The sequence below is a fragment of the Tuber melanosporum genome (assembly GCF_000151645.1).
Source record: "Tuber melanosporum whole genome shotgun sequence assembly, scaffold_183, strain Mel28".
NCBI classification, from domain to species: Eukaryota; Fungi; Ascomycota; class Pezizomycetes; order Pezizales; family Tuberaceae; genus Tuber; species Tuber melanosporum.
The window spans coordinates 84,869-95,517 of record NW_003298845.1 but is presented as its reverse complement, the minus strand read 5'-3'; the positions used below and the strand labels follow the sequence as shown (position 1 = coordinate 95,517).

Below are 10,649 nucleotides of genomic sequence, written 5' to 3'. Positions count from 1 at the left end.
CTCCCCCACCAATTCCTGTCCGTACATCCTCGTCAACGCCCGCGCCACCGAGGACTAATACAAATACGTTCCAACCGGGGACCGACAGCCGGTTTTTGAGTGTCTGCAGAACAGGTGATGAACGGTTTCCATCAATCACTACGACTGCTTTTCGGCCGGAGGGAGTGAAAGTGAGAGGTTTGGGCGGTGAACCGTCGTCTTCTTCATCGGCTGGCGGGCTACGTACATCGGTACCCGGGGTTGTGGGCCGATTGGGTCGACCGAGCCATAGGTACAGACCCAGAGAGGCGACTGCGGCAACAGCGGTGACTGCCAGGGGAACTATGAGGTTCTTTTTTGAGCGGCGAGGATGTGACATCTCAGGGGGTAGATATTTAAAGAGACTCTGATCTCCTCTTGGGCTAACGTGTGGAATGGACGGTTTTAATGTGTTGGTGGGAAGTCGCGTAAAGTCATTGGTTTCGCGAACAATAGCTTTGTTATTCTGGCAACCGAGGCAACACAAGGGGTCACTCGGCTATTTAGCCTGTGCTGCATGCTGCAAGTGGGAGCAATGAGCCGCAGATGATCGAACCCGGTACTCGAGTAGATCATCACATTTCACCGGGGAATTCTAGAAGAGTAACTTATCACACACTGGATCATGGAAAAGATATCAAAGTAACATGATACCCAGATTTCACCCCGCCCATCAATCCCATCGCTTAGAAGGTACATAGTGCACTTTTTTTTTTTTTTTTTTTTAAAAAAAAAAAACCCCCACCCCCCCAACAATTTCCACCTCCATGCTACCCAGCTGAAAACCCTGTCGCCCAACTGGCCAAAGAACTCGAGAGGAGAACAACCCCTCCAAAAACCCAAAACCAGGCCCCAATTCTAGTCTGATTTACTGGTTAGCCGGTACATGTGAGGCGATCCAGGCGCCGAAGGCGGTTGGATTCCTAGTTTGGATGAATACTGTTCCAGGGCCTACTATGCGTTAGACAAAGAAAATAAAAACGATAATGGAAGAGAGAATACCGGTAAATCTGCAAACCAAGCCTTCAGCAGCCGACATACTGCTGATGATACCACCAGAGGCAACACGTTCGATGGTGTACTTGCAATTCCAGGCAACCAAGTGGTCATTGTCAACAATGAACTGTTCACCTTGGGTCATCTGCGGATACGTTAGCAACCGCTAGCCAGAATAAAAATTGACAGCCTACATTCTTCTGAATAATAGCACCTAAACTAGTCACGAACAAAACTCCCTGTCCAGAAATCTTGTAAACGAACAATCCCTCGCCGGAGAACATTGCCTTGCCCAATCCCTGACTCTTGTAGTCCTTAACAACGCCCTGGGTACAAGCCAAGAAGGCATCCTTGCCGACACTCCAAGTCTGCTGACCATCCAAACGGATAGGGACAATATCTCCCAACGCCGCGGGCGCAAGCAATAATTCCCCAGGGCCAGTGTAGGTTGATTGCGCCATTTCACCTCCAGCAAGTATTTTCTTCAGGGAGAACTTGACGGAGCCTTTCAACGTTACCGTTGGAGTCATTGCTACCATGGCGCCGGGTTTGGCGGTCACTGGGCACCCGTGAGCAAGCATAAGGGTCAAAAGGGTATTGCAGTCTCTATGGTCGATTCTATAGCTTCCACCATTGAAACTGCCTAAGGTATCCGTGATAGTACCGGCACTAGTACCAGCGGCAACCTGTTGCGGCTGCGACGGTGGACCAGCACGAGAGGGGTCAAAAGCGGTTTGTTGAGGAGGCACTGAAGCGCGATTAGAATCATAAGGTTGCTGTTGCTGTGCGGGAGGGGGTTGTGCTTGCTGGGGCGGAGGGGGGAAAGACTGTTGCTGTGGAGGTGGATGCCCTGGCGGAGGGTAATTTTGGGGAGGGGGAGGATAGTATTGTTGTTGGGGCGCTCCGGGGGGAGGAGAGAATTGCTGCTGCTGTGGGGCTTGGCCTCCAGGTCCGTAGGGAGATTTTTCTGGGGGAGCTGGAGTCAAGATTCAGCGAAATGACTCCAATAGTAATTTTCAGCTTCAACTTACGAGGGTAATAATTTCCTCCCGGGGGAGGAGATCCCGCGTAATTGGGGGGAGGGGGCGCACCAGCAGACATTATTGCTCTGATTGATTGTGGATCTAAATGTGATTGAAGTCAGTAGGAAGAAAAGCTTTGCTCTCCAATCCCACCGGTATCGGGAAGATTTGCGAGGTTATCAGGGATAAAAAGATAGTGGAGGGGTAGCTGACAAACATCCCTGCTCGACAAGGAACAAAAGCAAAAACAGGAGGGCAGCACTTACGATAACGAGAGGTCAGAGGATGAAGAGAAGTTACCGTATAGGAGAAGGGTAGTGGCACGAGGGAAGAAAAGGAAATGGGGGAAGAGGAAGGAGAGGAGGAAGAAGGAGAGGAGGGGCGGGATGTGAGATATGTACTTGTACGAGTACCGTAGTTTGTTCTGCGGCGGCAAGTGGAGCAGGGGGCTCAAGGGAGGGGGAGTTTGTTGTAGGAGTATGATAGACCGATGCAGGCCTATCCTTTCAGGGGAGTATATTTAACTGTCTTTTTTTTTTGGTGGTTTGGTGTTGGTTTCCAGCCCACCCACTCATACTCGAGCACATCTCTTCTATGGGGAAACGTGACACAGCATCTATCTCAATCCCAGGAGGGGGAACCCATTATTGGCGTGACTCCTAATCTAACACTTTTTTCCCCATTTCCATTCGCTTGGGGGCAAATACTTGTAGCCGCCTCGAGGGCGCTTGAGTTAGTTACAAGTACAGTAAATACCAGTAGCGGGGGTGGGGTGGATTTTGGAATTCTTCATGATACCAATATTATATAAGCGGAATTGTGCTTTCTTTGTTCTCCTGAATGCCATCTCGCTCCCTGATCGTGCACACACACGAAGAGAGAGAGTGTGTGTGACAATGTGAGGGAAGGGGTGGTTACTCGAGTAAATTGTATCCCTCGAGCTGCAGTCTAATTCTTTACTGACTCATAGACTAGCCATAAGGACCATTCATTAGTCCTTTGGAGGAGATTCTCGCACGGTAGGATGAAGCCAACCGCTCTACCGTGCAGTGCTGCACCCTGCTCTTTGGCGTTGATTTCAGCCGCAGAATACTGCGCGCAATAGAATATGGATTGGATTTGAATTTCGGATTACCGGCACTTTTACCTCTGAAATCCAGGCGGATGATTGTGATTCTTGAAATCATTTGTAGGTACAAGTATGAGGAGATGTGCTCCTGAAGTTCTGCAGGGCCGAGAGTACCTTAAGCTATCGGTGAGATACTTCCGGCACCGCATCACAGTGTCCGCAATAGCTTGAGATTCGAGTGCCGGTACTGTGCTCGTACTCGAGTGGACTACAGTACCGTACTTGTAACTGCGAGCGGTTGCACAAGGACGATGCGGGAATGGCGAAAAGCTTTACCGCTACGGTGCCATGGTACAAGTACTCGAGTACAGTACGAGTACTTATACAGTTCCACCGGTACTAGACTATAAGGGCCTTCTCGCCTCATTGTGTTCTCGCTTTTCTGTGGACTAACTTGGCACTCGTGTAGGTTTACTCGAGTACTAGCGAATTTCAAAGATATCTGGACACCTTGGCGCCAAGAATCTGTGATTCTGGTGCTCCTTAGATCAAGGTGTCCGCTTACGCGTAGACTATAGTACGAGTACTTGTGAAATTCCCGAGTACTGTACCCTGCCGTGCTCGTGCCGTGTATCATACTCGAGTACTCGTAGAGAGCAATCACCAAGCCTACCTGATTCGGCGAATCCCGGGAGCCGAACCGAGTGGCTAGAGTGGCGTGCTGTCTTTTGATGCCGTTGTTCTGGCTGTGCTCGCACCAGCCACGAATTTTATCAGGAGCGCCACAACAAATTGTTACGTGGAATGTCCTGATCCATTCCTGAAGTGAAAATATGAGGGAGCCTCATGGCTTGGGAAATAGTCAGAGTTGAAAGCGGCTCTCTACCCTGCAATACCAGCTACGAGTACCTTCCCCTTTCCGTAGGGTATTTTCCATCATGCACAGAGTACGAGTACTCGAGTATCTTTCATCCACTTGTTTTCCTCTCCTTCACTCCCCCACAAGCTTAAATTTATTCTTCCCACCAGCTGCGCGGTTGACCCCTGTTGCCGCCTACTTCCCTGCTGTGATATATTACTCGTATAGTATCCTATCATAACCTAGCCTGCTTACCGAGTACCGTATTCCACAGCCTCATCCCCTCACCTGGCCTCACATGCAACCTCACCGCATCATCCTCGATTTACGGCATTGAAAAACTAATCTGCTACCGGTACGGTACTACCGTTGCTACAACCGATACTGCTGCTACTATCACATCGCCCTCACCAATATCATGGCTTCTGTCTCGTCTTTGGACAGGGACCTTTCCCGCTTACGCCTTGGAAAGTATACGCCTCAGGCCTCGCAGGAGATCAAGGATTGGATCACCGCTACGCTCAACGAGAATCTCGGTAATGAGGATTTGATGCTGGTTTTGAGAGATGGAAGTATACTCTGCCGGTACATTCTGCCTCTTTTCTTGCTGGGGCGAGTAAAAGGAGGCTCCACTAACCTGTTATAGTCTTGCAAACCTCTTGGGAGAGTCTCCCCAAATTCGTTTCAAGAAATCAGCAATGCCTTTCGTTCAGATGGAGAATATTTCACATTTTCTGTCCTTTGTTGCACGCCCTCCTGTCTCGCTCCCTCCTCACGATCTCTTTCTCACGGTCGACCTCTACGAGCAAAAAGACCCAGCTCAAGTTTGTCAGTGTATCACCTCGTACTCCCGCATTGCCCATAAACTGAAACCAGGAACCTTCCCGACAACCATCGGTGGGCTTAAAGTCACGGCACAGCTCTCGCCTCAGCTATCTGGTGGTGCGGGTAGCTCATGGACCGGGGGTTCTAGAAAAGTATCAGGAGGCTCTGCCGGCCGTGGGGGAGGAGGTAGCATTGTATCCGGGTATTCCGGGTCCAGTAGCACGGCTAGACCTTCCGTGCCGCCGCGAAAGGCAGCTGTAAGCACCTGGAGCAAGAGCTCGGATGAAACAGCTACTCTGCCCGCCTGGAATATAGCTCAGTATGGGTACATAGGTGGAGCTTCGCAAGGAAATCAGGGGATCTCGTTTGGTGCTAGACGACAAATCACTAATAACCCGGCGGTGAAGAGCACGACTGCAACATCACCTCCACCTACCATGAGCTTTGCAGAGAAACGCCGAGAGGAGGGGGCAAAGAAGCGGGAGGCCGAAGCCCAAGAGGAGCGAAAGCGGGAGTTACAAGCTGCCGATGAACGACGAAGAGCTATTGAAGAAGCAGATAGATGGCGGAAGGAGGAGGAGAGGACGGCAATCGAACAGGAACGGAGGAGATGGAAGGAGGAGGAGGAGAAGCGAAGGCTATGGCAGCGTGAGCAGGACAACAAAAGGGAATTGGAACGCAAAAGGGAAGAGTTCGCATTCGAGCGCCGCGAAGAGGAGGCTAGGAGAGTTAGGGATAGAGAAGCACAACTAAGGCTAGATAGAGAGAAGAAGGAGCGCGAGCGAGAACGTGAGCGGATCAGACAACTGGAAAGGGAGCTCGAAAAAGCTCGCGAGCGAGAGCGAATCTACGAAGCAGAGAAGGAGGAGAGAAGACGACAAGACACGGAGAGAATGCGTCGGGACGCCCAAGAAATGGCCATTAGAAAACACCGAACCGGCGAACCTCCTTCAACACCATCCCCCTCAAAAGCCAACTTTATCCGAAGCCACAGGACCGGTGATCGGGACCGAGATCAAGAGTCTGAAAGAATGTTCCTCCAAACCTGGCAAAACGACAACACCCCACCCCCACAAACACCTCCCCGTCACCAGCAAGTCGGCTCACCAATCCCCCAACCTCGTGCTCTCCCGACACCACCGCCTCGAAAACTCCCCCCCGCGCCAATAGCTAACCATAACACATCAGTTAACCATAGCACATCAAACGCTTACTACGCGGCAGAACCCATGCAACCCAGCCGCTCCTGGGAAACCAACGACGACGCCTTAGACCCTGATTATGAGCGGGAGGAACTTGAAAAACAGCAAGCGTACAAATGGGCCAGGTTAACATCCTTCTTCCTTTCCCTCCAACCCTCCTTAGCATCATCAGCACCAGCACCAGTACCTTCATCCTCAACCTTCATGTCACCCCAATTGTTGGAATCACTATTAACACATAACAACAGCATGTCACTCCTAGAACGCGAGCGAGAGCGCGAGCGCCAGAGACAGAAGGAATGGGAGGCCAACCAGAGGGAAGTTGAACAGCGCGTTCCAATAGCGGCCACGGAAGATGTGGCTTGGGACGTGAATCAATATGGGTATGCTGATGATATTCTCGATTTGTATTGAGTTTGGCGTCTTCGCATTGCATGTTTTGCAGTACATTTCTTCTTTCCTTCGCCTATAAGACACTTTTGTTTAATTCTTTATTGTTTTTTAATATTCTTGCTGCATCGTATTTAAGTACGGCATGCTGATCTATATTTTAACCAAAAAAGTTACCTTGGCGGAGCGAATCAAGGCAAGATGGGGGTTGCCTTTGGAGCCAGAAGGCAGATTATTGGGCCGAGGGGGCGGTAATAGGAGAGGAAGAGGTAGAGGGGAGAGGGAGTGGAATTGGGGTTGTCTGTCGTTAGATTTTTCTTTTGTTATTGTGTCTCCTTTTTTGTCTCTCGCTGTGTGTCGTTTGGTGTACGTAGATTGGGTTTTTGGAGTCGGTCCAGTACAGTAAGTTAGATATAATCGAATGGGTATAGGTGGTTTTGCGCTGTGCGAGTGCTGGGCTGTGCGTACGTTCGTGTTGGTGGGTTGTTCTGGGGTGGGGACGAGTATCATCATGACTTTTAGTCGGTGGAGCTCTACAGGGTAGGAGACTATCGTAGGGAAGTGTGCTCGTGGGGGGAAGAGCTAATCTTGGGAGCGCCATCATCTTCAAGACAGACGCCGTCAGACGGTTTTCATGTCTGGCGGTTAACCGGTGCGGGGCTCTACGCTACAGTACCGGTACTATGCTCGAGTACCACACACAGCAGGCACCCAGCATAACAAGCACCACTCGTAAGGGTACAGCACAGTGCTCAGAGTCACCAACCATAAACCCGCTGTCAAAAAAATATCATGAAAAAACGGAGTATGCTAGTGGAGGACTTGGCAGGCCCACCGTCTGATTCCTAGTTGAGGGTTCATATTTTCAACAGCAGCCTACGCTTTGTTCTGAGCCTTGTATTAGTCCATTCGGAGTTATCAACTGCTCCAGCCACTACACCTGTTTCCTAGCAGCATCACTGGTACGATGCCTACGCAACATAGCCACCCTTTCTTTACTTACCAACCCCCTCGCCCGTATTGGCGCAAGCACGGGCGAGAACCGCCTTCAAGCCATGTAACCTACTGTATTCCTCTAACTTTCTAACTGAAGTTCTTCGAAACTCGGCATATGGACGGAGGGATTCCGGTAGTTCTGGTAGACAAATATTTTGTTATAATATTCTTCCCCAGGTCTAAGATGATGAAAACTCTGGGTAACGCTTTGGCTTCAGCGGGGCGCAGTTCACTCGAAGGTCATGGAAGCCACACGTTAAAGCTGCTCGCGGGTTGCGAATGTTATAGGGGAGTAAGGTAAGAAGCAGTGATGGGAAGGGGGGAAGAGAAGAGAAAGGAGGAAAACAGGGAACTAGAATCACTAAACTGATGACTGGGGGTATCAATTCGGGTTACTCGGATCAAGGCTACCGTTCTCAGTTGGTGGATCCTATGGGAAACTAATTTAACTTTAGAACCACTCGCCCATTCCGGGAGCCCGCGCGTAGGGAAACATTTGCACCGGCCTTTACCCGACTTGAAGTGTGCTATTCCTGAGATACAGGTAGCAGGACCCTTACTTGTAAATCTGGTTTCTAACCAGTATGATATCGGGAGTGTGATTTAAGGAGTGAGTGAGTAAGTTAACCTACGGCGGGCAAAGACATCGTCCCTTGCCCTGTTGCCGAATTTCACATTATTTTAGTGTCCGGGCTAAGATTTTAGTAGAAGTTTAATGACCCACCACAAAAATAAACTATTCTCAATTGGTACTAATACCCGGAAAATAAAAAGAAACAGAACTAGAAATCATGAAGGTGTGAAAAGCAAAACTCCTTGCAAAGAAACAATTGGCAATGAGAACATTGATAAGAGGATTGTCGTATCTTGTTAATATGGGGAGCTTGTGGGTGGTGGAGAAGAGTGTCACGAGCATCAGCAGAGAGGAGTGGGCTTGGAGTTCAGAGGTAACGGCAAAAGACATAGAGTCGTTCTTTTCCTGTGTGTTGGAGAGCATGTTTCGCAGCCTGTTTTCAACAAATTGGTAATTTGTAATACTTCGATACATATCCTTTTTGTCAACTGTTTCTGGAGTTTCCTGTTGGAATACTACCTGGGCAATAGGCTCCGTTAGGTGAGGCATGGGGATTGGTTTCTTTGCGTCAGGCATGTTCAGGATTTAGCTCATAGAAGCCTTCCTGGACTAACTCCCAGACAAGGTTCTCATGCCACTTCTACTAAAGATCCTTTTTATAAGTTCGATGGGTAGAATGTAGTTCATGTGCTATAATGTAGGCATTGATTACAGTCGTATCAAGAAGCCAAAAGAATAATTGTAACCGGTACGGGTACTCGGTTATTGGTTTTGTTTTATGTTTTGTTTTAAGTATCGCCTTGATACTTGGTTTGTTTTAAGTATCGTTTGATACTTGGTTTTGTTTTATGTTTTGTTTCAAGTATCGCCTTAATACTTGGTTTGTTTTAAGTATCGTTTGATACTTGGTTTTGTTTTATGTTTTGTTTTAAGTATCGCTTTGATACTTAAGAAGTTTTACCAAAGTGTATCGCTTGATACCTTTGATTAGTTTTGTTCATGCTAAGACATGAACAGATTTGTGTATTTAAAAGACCGCCTGTTTCTACGATAGAAAAGGTAGACTTCGACAGACAGTATTTCAATATACTTGGTTGAACGGTTACTTCTTTGTTCCTCAGTACACCCTCGAAGCCTCCTTTAGTTCTCAGCTCTCGCCTCCTCTCTGGAAAAGAAGGCCACCTGCCAACTATCGTACCTTTACCGATAACGTGATTAGCACCTTGCGAACACGTTACAATAATGGCATCCAATTTCTAGCTACTCGTAGTTGAGTAGCATAATAGGCCTGACGCTGATTAGCGATATCGACACCCCCTATCTTATCATTATAATCTGCAGTTAAAGTAGGAACTGACAGGTTTCTATGTGCCTGTAACCTCCAAACACCTTGAACAGCTGTTTGATTGCAAGCTGTCTCTCTTGGCCAATATCGGTATCAATTCTTCTGATCATTCTCCTGACAACTATGAGCTGTTGTTAAAAGCTGGACTAGGTTATTGTCCTGCCAAAGGACAGTAAGTACATCACAAACTTGAACAGTTGATAGTATATCTCATAGCAGTGTAATCTTTTTCTTATCTATCTTAAGCACTTTAAGAAACTCAGCTGAATTGATATGTGTTGTCCTACAAGCACTAATCCCATGGATACGTAGAACCTGAAAAAGAAGAATGTTAGAGAAATAGTTATCACAGTAAAGTGTAAATTGATTCTTCCTATACGGTAGCTGTAAGCAAAGCTTAAGGAAAGCAAGAGAGGTCAGACTTAGTTTGATTGAATTCTGGTAACCATGGATTGCATTTTGACCAGCAAAATATTCCACTTGAGAAGTGAAAATAAAGCTAAAGGTGTATCCTTTCTCTGCAAGAGCTAGAACCTTGTAGCCGAATGGGATTGGCTTGCCTGGGATCGCAATTGTGTAAAATGATCTTCCGACAAATCAGATTATCATTTCATTTACCGCAATAGCTGTAGCTGGCAGCAGATACTGCTGAAATCGGTACTGTAACTCGTCTGCTAATGGCTGTAGTTTATAGTACCACTGATATCTTGGAAGCGATCTATTGGGTTCAGATATATGAAAGAACCGTTTAATTTGTTCGAACATTCACAGGGTCATGAAGGTTGTTATTCTATTTGACCAATTAATATACATAAAAACTGCTAACCCATTAAAGATAACAAAGTGGTATGTTCAATTCTGCAATTCCTGTTCCTTATACCTTGAAAAGAGAAAGAAAATCAAATTACAAAGACAACTATAATGGAATCTTACTGGTGAACAGGTCCATGATCATTACAACGCCAGAAATTCTGCATACTATCACTCTTTGGACTATGAACTTCCATATATATCAAAATTCCAATCCAAATCTTAATATGCGAAACCTTTATATCCTTCCATAGCCTTTGTCCTTTATTCCCAACTCCTTTACCTTGAGCATATAAATTTGTATTCCTTACAAGTAAGAAAAAGATATCATTGGTAAAAAAGAGTTTGAAAAAACTTCCTGGAAACGGAATAGCAGTAGAGTTTGGACCGGTATCTGAGTTGGCCCCAAAGGTGTTGGATTCTGGTCGACTATTAAACTCTGGAGGAAGAAATACTCTTCTTACATGCTCCGGAGAAGCATGTTGATATGGGATAAATGGGGGTACGGGCGGAAGTGGAAACAAACTTCATGTTTGGATCACA

The 10,649-nt window shown here is 47.3% G+C and overlaps 2 protein-coding genes; one reads left to right on the top strand and one right to left on the bottom strand.

The window, feature by feature from the left end:
- Positions 1-646: 646 nt before the first annotated feature.
- Positions 647-2,561, bottom strand: GSTUM_00003674001 (uncharacterized protein). XM_002837323.2 has 5 exons: positions 2,303-2,561; positions 2,046-2,138; positions 1,209-1,990; positions 1,021-1,159; positions 647-972 (listed from the first exon to the last, which is right to left on the bottom strand). The coding sequence occupies exons 2-5, from the start codon at positions 2,113-2,115 to the stop codon at positions 887-889; spliced, it is 1,077 nt and encodes a 358-aa protein (XP_002837369.1). The 5' UTR covers positions 2,116-2,138; positions 2,303-2,561; the 3' UTR covers positions 647-886.
- A 1,821-nt stretch (positions 2,562-4,382) lies between these two features.
- Positions 4,383-6,816, top strand: GSTUM_00003673001 (uncharacterized protein; the record flags this gene model as incomplete). XM_002837322.2 has 4 exons in its annotated part: positions 4,383-4,549; positions 4,611-6,116; positions 6,240-6,374; positions 6,555-6,816. 4 exons carry the CDS (start codon positions 4,383-4,385, stop codon positions 6,634-6,636), a joined length of 1,890 nt encoding a protein of 629 aa, XP_002837368.1. The 3' UTR covers positions 6,637-6,816.
- Between the last annotated feature and the right edge of the window lie 3,833 nt (positions 6,817-10,649).

Coding starts and splice junctions, on each gene's coding strand:
- GSTUM_00003674001 (XM_002837323.2), bottom strand. CDS start 2,115: ATGTCTGCTGGTGCGCCCCCTCCCCCCAATTACGCGGGATCTCCTCCC. Junction 1,991..2,045: donor GGGAGGAAATTATTACCCTC/GTAAGTTGAAGC, acceptor TCTTGACTCCAG/CTCCCCCAGAAAAATCTCCC. Junction 973..1,020: donor CTTGGTTTGCAGATTTACCG/GTATTCTCTCTT, acceptor TCTAACGCATAG/TAGGCCCTGGAACAGTATTC.